We start from the raw sequence: 16,265 nt of genomic DNA on the forward strand, positions 1-16,265 counted from the left end.
AAAGTAACTATATATGCATACAGTCATGCATCACAGTTTAAAAGTTACATCAGTACTGGACAGCTGAAATAGTTGGTGCTTTTTTAATATGTTCTTGTAATATCCACTGTATTTGTGTTGGACTGAGATTAGCACATTTTATCAAGTTTATTTGCATAATGAACAGCTAATGGTTTATTAGTGAAAAAAGCAACTGAAAAAAAAAAGAACTTTGAAATGTCTAAAACAAGCTAAGATAAAAACAGTAAGAAACTAAACCACTGATTTTCAGACACGCATGGCTAAAAAATTTTCTAATATATTTCATAGCTTTATGAATGCTTGTAACTTCAGTTAAGTTACTTAATCACAGGTACTCCTAGTAAGTAAACCTGTATGCTTTGCAATACTTACATTTTAAAAAGACTCAAAGGATAGCCTATTGTTTGATTACAATTTTCCTGCCTTTCTCCTGGTCCTTTGCTTTTTTTGGTAATGTCACAAGATCAGGTGCAACACATAGTCGTGATGAAAACACTATGTAGAGCAAGCTGGAACAAAGAAGAAATGGTAATCTAAAACTACTGGACAGATGACGTTGCCATGTATCATACCTGTGTGTCATACCTTGCTGATTATGCAGCATAAACTTTGAGCTGAGTAGACTTTAACAAATGCTAAGTGATTATCTTGAATCTTGTTTGCAGTTAAGATTTTACAACTTAAGCAACTGAATATCTATATTTTCTAAACTGAGCTGATATTCCAGCATTTTTTTTTTCCATCAAAATTGCAGTCTTGGTCTGCTGTGCACTTGATAGTTCTGCATTTCTTATATGTAAGACAAAACATCTTGTACATAAGTAATCAGAATGTCTTATCACCTTTTAAGGACTCTTAGTGTTGCATGTTGCAAGCTGAAAGCTGAACTTTACTGTTAAGAGTCTGACTGACATCTTTGTTAGGGACAGGTCACTCATCAACATCATCACTAAAATGAAATGAGTGTGACATACAGATTTTTGGAACTGTATTCAAAAGATCTGCAAAAATGACTACTAAAATACAGAAATATTTATTTATGGTTTTGACTTTGAAATTAAAATATATCCTACTGTGAGCTAAACATTTGGGATGAAGTCTTGCCCTATTGAGGGCAATCACAGCTAGTGGAACTAGGATTTCACCTAGTGTGCATTTTATTTGCAGTAAAATAAAAAGTCATAAATAAGATGACTCATGTGGCTCTTGATACATCCATACTTTGGCAGAGTCAAGCAGTGTATGTGCTGTAATATCCTGGAAGTGGTCAGTCTGAGAAACAACACTGATATTACTGTGCACCGGTCATTCCCTATGAATTGCAAATTGTCAGAAGATGAACACTGACTCTACAAGAATTTACAGCATTTATCTCCTAGGCCTGCTTATCTAATTGCACTGAAGGCATTTCCTCAGGGTTCACATCACAAGAGTCTTGAGACAATTCAGTAGTAAATCTCTGTGGGGACTGAGCTGAGAGCAGTGTCATGGCCCCAAGCGCTGTGCCAAGAGCAGATGAGATTACTAATGCCAGTGAAATATTCTTTATTTGTGCAACAACCAATCCTCTGGATTGTCACCAAGTGCAAAATGAAGCACCTATCTGCCAAATATGAGAAATCGCTTGTATTTCAGGACAGAAACCTGACCTATCTATTTATGCCTCACATGCCAGCTGCTTTGCCTACGTTAGGTGGAAATGAGAAATTTATTAAGTGTAAAGTGCACAGCACAATGAATAAGCAAACTAAAAGGCTCTTGCTTTGCTGACTGATTATTTTATTCACTCATTGATTAAAACATTTTTCCTGGGGCAAGAATGGCTGGTAAGCTTGTTATGAAAAATATAAATAGGAGAAGAATTAAAACAAGCAGATTTTTTTTTTAACATCTAATCTTAACCATCTTACTTGGAAAAATATGTGTTTCTAAACTGCAAATGATGTAATGTTTTTGATGTTACTATTTATGAAATTCATTCTTGGTTTTAGCTAAGACAAATAAAGGTTAGAATTGCATTGTATTTCACACTCCTCATCTATAACAGTAGTACAGTAGGTAAAGTGATAATTAATTGCTCCTCCTATTATGTCTCTCTAGAGATCTGAAGAATAATTTGATCAGCACGATTGAGCCGGGGGCCTTCCATGGACTTTCAGAACTGAAGCGCCTGTAAGTATTAATTCCATTTGAATTATTCTGAAAATTGTGTTTGTATCGACATTTCTATCCTTGGGCAACTGAGATATGCCACCAAGCAATAATCACATAAGGACACTGGCTGTAAAATAGAAGATCGCACACTGTGCTTTTTAAATTTACCATGCCTTTTTGTTCTTCTTTCTCTTCTTTTTTTCCATTTTCCCCTTCTTTTTTACCTTTTCCCATTTAAAATTATGTTTGCTCTCCAATAAATGTCCTAATAAGTACATCTACAAAGTTAAAAACCACACCTAATTAAGGATTTAACAGCCAATATATCACTATAGACATTAATCAGAAATAAAACTAAGTAAGTGGTTTAAATATGTGTAAACAATCCTTTGTGCTACGCTAAGTTCTTTCGTTATGTAAGGTCTACTTTACTTTTATCACAGACCAGGTCTACAAAACAAATTCTTAGAAAGGAAACTTTGTCATGCTTTAGAACTTGTCTACTATTTTCATACCTTTCACATTGACTCTGCTTGATATTTTTTATTTTTAGCACAGTTTTCTAAGGAAACAAGACTTATGCAATATATTCCCTGTCCATCATTCTTGCATTCCTCTCTCTGAAAATGTTCTCATAGTACTTTTGAAAGCACTGGCTGATTTTTAAACTACATTTGTAGAGGGTAAAAATATCTAAGTTACTAAGATCCTACAAGTGGCCCTTTTTGCTTTTAATTAACAAGGACTACAGACCCTCCTTATTTCTACTCAGCCTAAAGGAAAAGTGAGATGAACGCTTTTTTAATTATAATTTTCCAAGTGACAGCGTCCAAATGTCCACGTACTGGCTAACCAGGCCATCAGCACATGCCAGCAATTTGCCAAGCCATCGTGTGTGCTGTCTTATGTGTGCTGAGGAAACCTATGAGAAAACAGGGATAATTTTCATGTGATGGGAAGATTTAGATGAGGAAGAATGCAAATCCACAGAAAAAGAAATTTGCAAATCCTTCTGCTTTCTTGCTCTGAGGTTAAATTCCCTAACTGCTACATACAGGGAACATTGCACAACCTAAGTAAAAGATTTCCATCTCTGATCATACAGGTAGCAATATTTTCTAACACCAACCACTAAGTTTTAGTACGTTTGGGTAGAAAACCAATGACATAATAACGCTGAAGCCAGAGCAGCACATAAATTTTTAATACAAAGGAAAACATTAGGTTGAAAATTCCTTGCTTACTCTGTATGCAGGGATAACAATACAATGAAATGATCAAAATGAGTGCTAATTGTTGCTTTGGCCGCATACTGTAATAACACAACTCTGACCTCTTGTGGGAAAACCAGGAAACCTGTGCAAGTCCTGGGCTGCACAGCTGAAGACGGTGCAGGTGGAACCTTAGGTCAAAGAAGAGGGAGTCCTTAGGTATTAGGAAAAGTAGGAAGAAGACTCTTCCGCAAACTAGGAATGGCAACGTTGAGATTTATCATGCTAGATCTCAAAACAAACCTTGATGCTGATATGAACAAGTAACAATGGGAGAAATCTAGAGACAGGGAATTGATTAATTACTAGATTGCCATGTGTTTGGGACAAATTCGTGTAGTTTCATGGTAAACAAGAAAATCTCTGCACTCCTTCCCTGTGCAACAGTTGGGTAGCTGACAGTTCAGCAAAAGGAATAAATAGTGTAAACTCCTGTTGAATGCTGAATACAGTAATTACTTTAAGACTGTACTTTACATTCATATCTTCTTATTTCACATGTAAAATATAAATGGTGCTGTGAAAAGCAGAAGCTGATGTGACATGGGCAACTGCAAGAGATACAGCTATGGCAAGTCAGACAAACTGCAGGCTGTCAACATCAAAATGTTTTCTGTGAATGATTTGGAGAACAGTTATAATTTGTATTTGAATGACAAACTGAATTATTTCAAGGGTTTACTCAAAAAGGTACGCACAAAATTGATGAAAATTGAAAATTTATGAAGGACTAAAATTATGGCACTTGGTTATTCAACAGAGGAGAGTTTTGTTTTCTCTGACATCAATTTTACAAGTCAGCATTAGTAAGTTAAATGTCTTACTCCTGAAAAGGAACACCAGCTTTGTACATTATAAATTGAATTATGTCTAATATAACATGTATTAGTCTGGAGGAATGTGCAGCAAGCTGTCTTTTGTTTTTGCTAATGTTTTTTTAGAAAACATGTTTTACAATACAGACATTTCAGCCACTGCTATATATCTTATTGTGAAAATAACACTCATGGAAGTAAACTTTGAGAAAAGGGTATGTAGCCTTTCACTTTGTTAAAAATACCATTTTACTGTGTGCTACACTTAGAGAAATATACACTTGTTTTGATTAGTTTAGATGAAAGTTACTTTTGCTACTCAAATTATGCCCCACATAGTGATGCATTTCTTCCATATGTGTTCAGACTTTGCTTAGGCAGAAGTAAACATTACCCAACTGAGAATTCTGGGTAGGTTCTTGTTTACTATTTACCTCTTCTAATAGAAAGATATGTAGATATATATATGAATGTATGTTTGTTTGTCTTAAACTTGCATTTTTAGATTTTCTATGTAGCTTTCATTAGGAGAACTTAAAGAATAATGCTAATACGCAACTATTGCACTATATTGTTATCCACACTATTTTCTCAGCTGTTGCCTACTTAATATCCCTGACAAGCATTTAAGAAATATTTTCATTCTAATGTGATATTTCATCATTTAATTGTACAACAATATATTCTTTGTCTGATAGAAGAAGACTTTGTAGTGCATTCTAAAGAAATTGCCTTCACATTCTAGCTAATTGGATATGTCTCCATGAAAGCAATAACTGGATTTGTCAAACTACAACCTTCAGTCTCCTGTTTGATTACTTTAGTGTTCTCATGTAACAATAGAAAAATAGGGAATCCGCACAATGTAACAAAGGAATGGGAAGACTACCAGTGATTCTAAAACAAAAATACAGTCAGACCAATTTTAACATTTTAATGGATGTATAATCACTTAAAATCCTTACATTACTGCAATTATTTAAGAAAAACATACTTGGTAAGCAGGAAAATTTGAGTCAAAGTTGAAAACCAAATATGTAAAAATAAAACACTAATTCAGAATGCATCAGGTGGCAGTATTCATATTGTTATCACACATAATTGTTCATAACTATTTTTGTCTCCTTCCTATAAGTATTGTATACATTATGTTGTATGTACGACTTGTATAGAACACATCCATTCACCTTTGTGCAGACAAGTTATGGAACACAATGCCTTGTACTATTTGTGGTCTGACAGCCACAGTATTGCTTTTAAAAGAGCTTGCCAAGTGCTTATCAAGACTGACCTTCTGACTAGCTCAAAAATTAATTGCCCTCTGGTTTCTGTGATTGCTTCAGCAAGAAAGGATGCTGTCAATGAGATGAGACATTAGTAAACAGTAAAAATATGTCAATTTTGGCTGACTATTCCATGCAACAAAGTGCATAGTATTTTTCATAAGTAAACAAACAGGTGCTAGTAACTTTGATAAAGAAAATTCTTTATATTGGAAATAATTTTTGGTTTTTTATTTGCTACATATATAAAATCACATTTTAATGTAATTAGTATAAGTTGCAATATGGTATGTTTAATTGTGGAATATTTCTCAATAACATTAATATAAAAGTTGTTATATCTATTTAATTCAGTTATGTTACATTACAGAAATAGGTTTTATTTCTTGTTTGTCTCTAACTCCTTAAATGTTAAAAATAAAGAGGCTGTATGTGATTATGTAGGTGTGTATATGAATAAGATAGACCTAATGTTTCACATTTTTTTTGTTTGTTTCAGGGATCTTTCAAATAACAGAATTGGTTGCCTAACACCAGAAATGTTTGTTGGACTTATCAGTCTTCACAAACTGTGAGTATAATACCACTTTTGTTTAAAACAGGAGAAATCCAAACTGTCACATGGCTTACCTGAGTACAGTCGGCAATAAACTTTCATTATAAGAAAATTATAGGTTTTGTACTAAAAAAACCCCTTCTCCTGAGCCTTTGATTGTGATGACTTGATATTTTAAAGATGTTGTTTCTATCTGTAATTGTAAAACCTTTCAGAACTGCAAAGAATTAAATTTCATTTTCACATTGAAAAGAGGCTGAACATGAGATTTCTGTTTGAATGCATTTCTGTTTGCATGTCTCGGAAACAATTAGAGGTCAAGCACACAAATGAGACTTATACTGGTTAAAAAGGATACATTGCTCTTTCTATCCATTACAGATCAATTAGAATTTTATAACTTTTTTTTCCTGAAATGTATTACATAAGAAAGTAAGCATATACTGAGAAAAAAATGTATGAAGTATCAAGTAAATTTAGAACATCAGGGTAGTTCAAATTGCTACAGAAGAATCAATTTTAGACTGTCTGTTTAAGGTGTTGTGTTGTACACTTTATTTGTCATAGTACTTTCTGAGTCATTAGTTTATCATATGCAACTGCACTGGAATATGCTCTAGGGAGCAAAGCAATCAACTTGCATATCCATAAGCATGCCAGAGAGCCTGTGTGATCAATAGATTATCAGGCTATTCTAGAAAGAGCACTCAGAAACATGAGATTATGATAGTATACCCAGGCTGTTCAGTTTTAGGGAGAATCAGATGACCTGGAAGAAGAGATAAAATGTACAATGACAAAGTTTGCTGGTAGATACTAAGTTAACCAGAGAATTAGAGGCAAGGGTTGATTTTGAAGAAGGACAGAAGTAATGTGCAGGACTCCATGACTGGGCAGTAAAATGGCAGATGAAATTTAATGTAGATAAATATTAAGTGATGCAAAGGAGAAAAAACAATCTGTTCTGGGCTAACCATTAAATGACAGGAAAGATGTTTTGAGATTATAGTGGATAATGCCATGAAAACATCTTCTCAGTGCTCACTATCATTTAGAAAAAAAATTAGAGTGTATTGTGAAAGGAAGAGAGAACGAATTGGAGAACATCCATTGTACTATGGGAAAAAAGCAAAGAACCTGCATTTTTAATACTGTTGGCAGTTCCACTCTGCTCATCTCAAAAAGATGACCAAAACTAGAAAAGGTTCAGAGAAGGATGAAAAGAAATGGCCAAAGGTGGGGTACAGCATAGGCAAATACTAGGAATGAGTAAGTTGGCTGTGACTTTCCTGGCTGGGAAAGGGACAATTCACAGGAAGGGTGCTGGTTTAAAAGGACATTTGGCCAGACCCAGGAGAGCTCTGTATCTTCATTCACATCTGCCTTCATTCCTGAAAATGAAATAAATTCCTATACTGCATCATAGTGTGTTACATATCTCATAGTTTATTTCCTTCCTCTCCATCCAGTTCTGGCATTTCCTTGGAAAAACAGGGAAATCTTTCTAGATTTTCTAAAGCTAATTAGAGGTTAAACACTGAACTTCAGTCTTGTGATGATAAGGAACAGAAATTCATTCACAGTGAGGGTACAACATTCATTCTGCGACAGTGTTTGGCTGTACTATCCCTTTCCTCTGAAGATCAGGAAAGAGTATGGCAGTATATATCCACATCCTTCACTGATACCACAGATGTCAGAAAAAGACACAATATGCATGCTGAACACCTGCAGTTATCAGGCTGATAAAATCAGTTTCCTTTTGTAAAATGGATTTGCCATATCCCTGCTCATTCTAGTAACCTGTGTACCTGTCCCAGTGTTGGTGAATCTTTTCTGAGCATGTAGATCAAGAGAAAGTCTCACCAGTTCCCTCTACACTATCATTAACACTGTATTTTCTTGCATCTAGACTTTTTGTGTGTCCTAAGTAAATATTTACATTTTCCTCAAGATGGGGCTAACTTTCATTTCCAAGTGGGTGTAGATCTAGGGCTTTCTGTATTGTTTTCCTTCTGAGGCCCCAGTTTATAGCAGAAATCTGAATTAGACCTTTCTTAAGTTTAATTCTCAAGTGACATTCTTGTTACACTTTTCACTTTGAATAATATTTATTTAATGAAATTACTAGACCTCTCATTTTCAAGAACGTTCACCTCTTCTTGTATGATAGTTCTCTTAATATTGACCAATCCTTGGTTTTGTTATTACCAGATTTCATTTTCATATGCTTACATTTCTGAGCCAGAGTCATTAGTGAAACCAGTAAATACAATCAGTCACAAGACAGTTTCTGCAGAACACCAGTAATGTCTCACTCCGCTCTTTTCTATCCTGTCCATTATCTTAGTGTCTTACAATAAATGCACTTTACGCCAGGTTCTTCACGCTTTTATGGATGTTATGTCCATGTGTCAGTGCTAAAAAAGATGATTCTGTTAACTGTAGACCTCTTAGTCTGGCCTTGTATTTAATGCAGTAACTGAGTGAGTTTTGAAAGAAAGAAAAATGGAAAGAAAAATTGGCAAATAAGAAATGGGGGAAAAAACCCCAATATGCATCTGTTGAAGATGTATCATGTAATCATGTAAAAAGATCACTAGTTTTCTAGACATGGAAAATTATTTATTGATTTTCGTATATATCTATCGTGATACTACGTAAGCAGGAGAAAACCATTAACATTTATACTAGTGTTTTCATGTGAGTGGAATTAGCCTAGAAGGCATCTAGTTGCCCAGGTATTTTTTGGATTTTTAACTTGTTCTGTAGATCAGCAGTTATACTGTAGGTGGTCTTGGGAAAGATAATTTCCAGAATTTAGTGTATGCTCTTCCCATAAATAGCTATAATCCGAATGACCAACCTTACTGAAGAGAATAGAAAATAGTAGTAATGAGATATATTTAGGCAATATCTACTCTTTCTTCATTTCTTACTTATAATATAGTACTATTTTTAAAGTGTCTTTTGCACCTTGTTTAAGTATCCTTTCCAAGTTTAACTTAATTTTTGGTAATTCTCATTGTCCCTCTATGCTTCCTGTCTTTTTGCTGACCTTTTCCTTTACATTATAGTATCTCTACTTGTTTGATCTTTTAAAAAATTGAATTCTTTTCTTCAAGATTTAAGATTTGGTTATTGATCCATTTAGTCTATCTTCCATTTTTATTATTTGGGTTTTAAATTGCCTTTCTACCATTGACTTAACAAATGGGGCCATCCTGCATTCCAGTTCACGTACTTCAGTAGTTCTTTGCTAGTTACTTTATTTTTTTATTTTCAAAAGTCTGTCATTTGGAAATTAGAGGCATAGTAATGGACAAGTCTAAATTCCCCTTTCATCTGAAGTAAATCAGTTCATGATTGCTATGTCAAAAGTTATGACTCTCTTTTGTAGGGACTGTCCTCCTTACCAAACCAAAGTCAAGAGTACCATTACTCTTGTCAGGTCGGTGATTATTTTGTGAAGAAATACAACCACAATCTCAATCAATAGGAACTGTTCCCTGCCATTCATAGTATGATTTGTTCCTCAATCTCGGAAATCTCATATAATGACATAATCCTGATAGTAATTATTTGAGCTGGGATCTCAATTTGCCTCTGGTGTAAGAACTGGTGATTGTTTGTTGACTGCAGACTAATGCCACCTGGTACTTTTCTAACACTTTCTAACTTTTTCCCCCTTGGAAGTTCATAAAAACTTCCTAGAATCGAACTTTTTAAACATGTTTAAAATACAATGTCACCTTTCCATTGCTACTGATACCTCTGAATTGTGTTTTAATTGAATTGTAACATCAGTGTATATAATTGTAGCAACGAAAAGATGACAAGTTCTTAAACATGGAACTGGTTTCAGAGCCATCAAGTGTGGTTTAGATTACTGAAGGAACCATATAAAGATATATACATATGTGTTGATTTACACAATTGTTGACTGTCGTAATTAGAGCTCTCCTGTGTTATGTTAGCAGAGACGAAGTACAGAAGGATCTTTGCAGGCTGTTATCAAAACCAGTAGGGAGAGCCATGAGTCCACTGGAAGGAGCAAAGGACATAAGTCTTTTCATGCACCTTCTGTGAAGTACAGAGATGAGATTTTCTTATACTGTTTACAAGCAGAAATACCAGGTGAAACAAAATAACACAGTGTGTTTCACTCAGTCTTGTAAGTCTAATTCAGTTTGAAAAAATGGAATTAGAGCTGAAAAATCAGCTCTAGGCCCAAACCGGCATAGGATGTTTAACCAAATGATGTGATACATATATCTAAACTGAGTAGGGTAAAGGTGTGTTTAAATACTTCACTAAAATGAAGGATGAGAACTGCCTGAGCTTTCAGGGATAATGCAAACACTCTTCAGAGGGCTTGCTGGTTTTGTGCAGTCTATTTTAGAACAGGACAACCTACAGGATTCTTGAATTAAGAAAAAATTAATTAGTAGCATCATCTAGTATTGTTTTGAAAACATGCACACATACAGAAATCACAAAAAATTGTAAGCCTCTTGATAATGTAGAAAGGAAGACTTTTACTCCGATTGCAGTCGGGATGTATATTTCAGTGAATAGGAATTGAATTTCAAGTTACTAATGACATCTAAAACTTCACACAGCTCCTGAAATTACTGCAGCCAGTGAGTTGTAATTCTGTTCCTTGAGACCGATCTAATTTTTACACCTTCTTGGAGTTGATGATTTGTACTCTGGAAAATGATTCCAAAATGCTTTCACATCATATGACAGATGCAGCTGACAGTGCCTCAGACAGTATAAGACAAGATTTATTATGTCTTCTAAGATATTAGCTTAACTTTTTTGGCTTATATATTACCCTTTGGCTGTGTTTATGCTGTGATGAGGTGTACGTATTCTAACTAGGAGTGACATAATTGAATGCAACAAATCTTCCAAATCTCCTTTGGCCCCTCAGTGGCCATGTTTCAGTGCTTTGTTCCAGAATTATGTATGCAAATATATTTCTGCTAGGTAATGGAGCTGCCATCCATATTAATTCTGTTTATATTTAATCTAAATATCAAAAGCTGTGGAATCCTGGGATGGTGCCACTGTACTGATATACCAGATTTCATTTCTTTAGTCCCCTATAAGTGAGCTCTTCAGGTTCTGACATGTTGCAGCCTTAAATCTGTTTCAACAGGCAGCTACTGCTGGATCTTCCTTTTGGAAGTTCAAAACAGACCTTCCTCCTTACTTCCAATTGTTTGATTAAAGTATATCTGATTTATTCTTCATCCTGCCTCTGAATCATCAGCAGCAGTTAGCTGTATGATAATATTATACCATAAATTCTTGTGTGACTTTCTTGCTGTCATTGAAGCAACTAATCACTTTGTATGGTGCCAGAAATAAAGTACAAAATCAGTAACATAGTGAATCAAACAGACCCCACTTTAGCAACATCAAGAAATGAGGCACTGTAACCTGCCCTCTCTGTATTTCTGTTGTCATTTTTCACCCCTCTTATCCCAGTCTTTTTGCACAGAAGATCAATCTCTCACCCTTGCATTCAGCTTTTGCTTTTTAATACTGCTCATAAGAGTAGAGCATTCTTCATATTCATACTCTCCTGCTTCTACCTATATTTTACCTCAGAATGGTCCTTTGAGACACGTAAGTCCCTTTGACTGTTTTATGACATTTGTGATATATATTAAAGCTTTTGGCAAAAGTGTTTTATTAATTTCTGTAAAAGCACAAGAGTATTTGGTATATGAAAAAAATAAGCATAGGACCTTATATATAAGACTGAAATGTTTTACCTCTGATATAACAGAAAGCACATCTTTCTGTTAATGGAGTAAGTTAATGGCATAGTAAGTGCTATCAGCTTTGGAGTGCATTAATTTGTTATGTTTGAAATGTTTGCAAACTAGGCGATACAGTTGTTTTTAGAACAAATGTCTTTTAAATCAAGCTAGAGTGGGTTTTTAGGATATCTGAAATGGCGGAATTTCACAACATTATGCATTTGGAGATATTTTAATATATAACATAAATTATGTGAACTGACAGAACCGGGCATTTGCAGGGTGCTGCAGATACCTAGCTCAGAAATGCATGTGTTATTGGGGTGATTTAAGAAGATTTCTGAAAGTTTTGTTAGAGAACAAGCTATTCCCACTGTTGGAGATCCAAATATTGTAATTATGTGTTTCTTGGGCATAGAAATGTATTGCTTTGTGACTTATACAGCCCTGTGAACATGATTCTAGTTTGCTAATTGTTAGTAGTAATATGGAAACTTCAAACCAGGTCATTGCCAGGAGAATATGAAAGAATATGAAAAATTGGCTTGCTGGTTTGTACTGACTTTTGAACTGTGAGGAACAATTATTCCAGCGCTTGGGAAAAACCACTGAAGAAAAGGGTTACATAATTCTCTGTCACAATAAAAAGAAACTCAAAATCTGTAAATGGAACACGAATCAGAAATTTTTAGGTTAACGCAGTTTAGGTCAGTTCTGACTAGATATCTTGGTGGATTTGGTAGGACCTATGGAAAGCGCATAGATTCAGTAGACACGGAATGGGCATCACTGGTGGATGCATAGCCACCATACATCTGCTGAGCCCTGCTACATTAGCCGTGGTCATGACTTACCATTTTTCTCTGTTTCCTAAAATATTGACCAGACATAGAGCCTTCCTTTGGTCCGAATGGAATTACCAAACTTCAGACTTGGTGTTCTGTTTATTTTGCTGTATGAAGCCTGGCTAGCTATTTAAGGGAAAAGCTGGGATTTGCATCAGATCAGAAATGTTGTTGTACTGCAGTGGGGTAAGGCAGAGAAAAGAAAACCCCTGTATTTCTGCTTTCTGGCTGCCAGCCACGCAAGGCTGGGCAGATTGCTTTCCCCGTCCTTCGGTTCAGCCCGATTGTCCTCTGTCAGTAAGTTTATACTACTGTACCTGCTTTCATATTAGTGAAACCACTTCTGATTTACTTCAGTGTAAATGTCAGGGTTAACAGGTTCTGATTTAGTCCGTTTAACATCCCAGTTCACTGAGCTGCTTCAGCATGTGCCTTGTCAGGGTCTATGTCCAATAAGCACATGAGTAGATCCATTTAATTTTAAGTAAAGAGGTAACTAAGTCTTTGTGAAATGCTCACTATTTTTAGTTCCTGTTGATAAATGAAAAATATTAAAGGTATAGAAATAGGTAGCTACAAGCAAACATTCATTTCCACCTTTAGACATACCCACACTTGAAGAGATACTTGAAAGCCCTTCCATTTCCAAGAGCTTTTGCACAACTGTATTAATGGTGCACTGTTAAACAAGATCTTAACAATGAGTTCAATCATATCAACACATCTTGTCGTCACAATGAGAAATAATGTCACTTAACATTGCTGAGCCAGTTTATTTTTCTGTATTAGTAGAATTTTGCTTTAAACTACCATGAAAATTTGAAGTGTTCAAAGTTGATTTTCTTTTTTTTTTTTTTTTCATTATTTCAGTGGTGAAAAATTGTGTAAAAAAATAAGATTACTTATTGTTTCAAGAATGCTCCATAAATTTCTTACAGTAATTTAAAAATTAGCAATATTTTCTCTTCTTTCTTGAATTCATTGATCCATATGTATCTGTACAGGTTTCTATAGAAAGCATGGTTCTCGAGTTTTTTGTTCTTCCTTACTTTATGACGCTGGTTCAGATCTTTTGCAGCTTGGTAGATTTCTCACTGGTGGAACATTTCTCCTGATCTGAATTTGTATCTTCAGTTTTGTATACCTTCTTTACTTTGTAGACATAAGAGAAGTAAAATCAATAATTATAAAAACATTCCTTTTAATGAAAAAGTAATGAAACCATTTTCTTTGCCAGTCTACATTTTTTTCTATATCTAACAACAAATCTCCAGTGAAGAGATCTGAAATTTCACTGATAGCTAAAATTTTGTAGCCATCGTTGAATTCAGACATGTAGGCTTCAGGCACTGGATAGAAAGGAACAGATATCAGTATTTTAAAAGTAGGTAATTCGTATGCTATGAAATGTTAATCTTGCATACTGCACTAATTTTTCAGTTTACTGGTATAGAAAAAGACAGTATTACCTGATATTAAGCTTTTACCTTTTATCCTATTAAGGCACTGATAGAGCAATACTGTTAAACCAGGCAAAATTAAATTGCGTCTGTTTGCAAGTATTCAGCCTAATCCATTCAGCCATCAAGACAAGAAATAGTAAAACAGTAGTTAAAATGGAAATGTCCTTAATTTAAGGATGGGAAAAATCAGCTTGTTAAAGTTCTTTGTAATAAAACTGTTCATGTAGTTACTTTGAAAACTCATTACTGTTTTAAGGAATTGCTTGAATTCTTCTGAGCATTACTAAATTAAGACACTGGTTTTATTTCTTTACCTTGAAATGACATTCTACATATGCTATAAAAATACAACATAAGTCTCACTGACTAATCATTGTATGAATGTTTTCACTTAAATTCTAGAATATTCTCTTCTAGATTTCTATTCTGTTAAATATGTAGAAATATTCCTGTTTATTAGACCAAGTGAATTGTATGTATACCTGCTGTGAAAATAAAAGAAGTAAAAGTGTATGATTTGATTTGAAAATTGCTGTCATTTACGAAAAAGCAATGTACAAATTTAAATGTTTTTACTCTTGTCAAGAAAGTGATATTTCTTAATTAGCATTGGGTAAGTTATACTCTATAACAATTTTGTTTTCTTCTTGTAATTGTTATAAATGACTGTAAATTGATTTTTTCTAGGAATTTGTCAGGGAATATTTTTTCAACTCTCATGAATGGACTTTTTTCTGAGCTGATAGCTCTGAAAGCACTGTAAGTATCATTCCCTACATTCAGAAATCTGAAATATTCAAGAAAGACATTAGAATAAACATAGCAGAATTGAATATTAATTCAAACAGGATTGTTTCTAGCAATGCATTCCGAATGTAAAACATGCAGTGTTTTGTTATCAATGTCTGTCTCACTTTTGATGAGCTGCCACCTACCTGTCCCAGTGAAATAGCTAGCACTGACAACTTGATCCTGTTCCTAACTAGCTCAGTCTAGCCATCCTGACTAGCATCCTTGGTTTTTTGTCTTTCATGATCTTATACCTTTCCATGTTTTCATGCATTACATCATATAATAAGTCTAAATACACAAAAACATTAATGTTAAATATTTTTCCTGCAATTACAATAATTCCCAGTTATTTATATTAAGTGTACCTCTCTGAGATTTAGAAGTGTATACTGGATGCTTCCATGGTCAAGTTTCTACTTAAAAAGGTTTTTAGTAAGTGAAAGTATGTTATAGTATGACTTTCTACAGTAGCACATACTCAAATTTGATTTAGTAGTCAGTGATGCTGTTCTGTAACTAAACCCAGAATTTTGGCATAATGGCTTGGAAGTCATTAACAGTGGGACAATGCGTATTAGTTGTCTCAGGGTATCTTTATAATTATAAATCTATAATTATATATCCATAGTTATGCATCTATCTAGAATTAGTTCTCTCTGGAGTTCAGTAATTTGAATCTAACAGGAGAAAGTATGTTTATGAAAATTGCATGTGTACCAATTGTGATCTTTCTTTGCCTTTCTAGGCATTTCAACACTGATTCACTCATCTGCGACTGTAATCTAAAATGGGTCTTGCAATGGGCCAGAAATGCTTCAGTTCGAATAGCGGAGGAAACAGTTTGTGCTTACCCCAGTGCTTTACAAGGACTGTCATTTCGTAACCTGAAGGAAAATCAGCTGATATGTGGTGAGCTGTACTCTCATTTAACATTACAAATTGAAGTAGAATCCAGAGAAAATATTAAAAACCAGAAATGATGCCAAAAAAAAAAAAGAAAAAAAAGTAATAAATCTGACTTGCTTATAGGCACAAGAAATTCAGGTATATGGCACAGAAAATACAACTAAAATTGAAAGAGAAGGGGAAAAAACCCCGTTTCTTATTTCACACAAATTTTTTTTTTTTTTTTTTTTTTTTTTTTTGCAAGAACACCACTGTTCTGTCTATATATTAGATAACATGTAATTATGATTTAAAACATTAACCCATGATGGTAGCTCTACATTGTATACTGCATGAAACTGAGGATTCCTACAGGAATTTATAGAATGTTCAGTTCAAGTTA

The 16,265-nt window shown here is 34.3% G+C and overlaps 1 protein-coding gene across 1 annotated transcript in view; it reads left to right on the forward strand.

Moving 5' to 3' along the window:
* The window catches only part of LOC115348192 (adhesion G protein-coupled receptor A3-like), a 290,759-nt gene that overhangs the window by 100,175 nt on the left and 174,319 nt on the right, over positions 1-16,265 (forward strand). Inside the window, exons 3-6 of the mRNA XM_030030491.2 lie at positions 2,122-2,193; positions 6,044-6,115; positions 14,873-14,944; positions 15,723-15,886. Of these exons, the coding sequence (XP_029886351.1) occupies positions 2,122-2,193; positions 6,044-6,115; positions 14,873-14,944; positions 15,723-15,886 (380 nt within the window). The remainder of the gene's footprint in view (positions 1-2,121; positions 2,194-6,043; positions 6,116-14,872; positions 14,945-15,722; positions 15,887-16,265) is intronic.

This window comes from Aquila chrysaetos, chromosome 11 (genome assembly GCF_900496995.4).
Source record: "Aquila chrysaetos chrysaetos chromosome 11, bAquChr1.4, whole genome shotgun sequence".
In the NCBI taxonomy this organism is placed as follows: Eukaryota; Metazoa; Chordata; class Aves; order Accipitriformes; family Accipitridae; genus Aquila; species Aquila chrysaetos.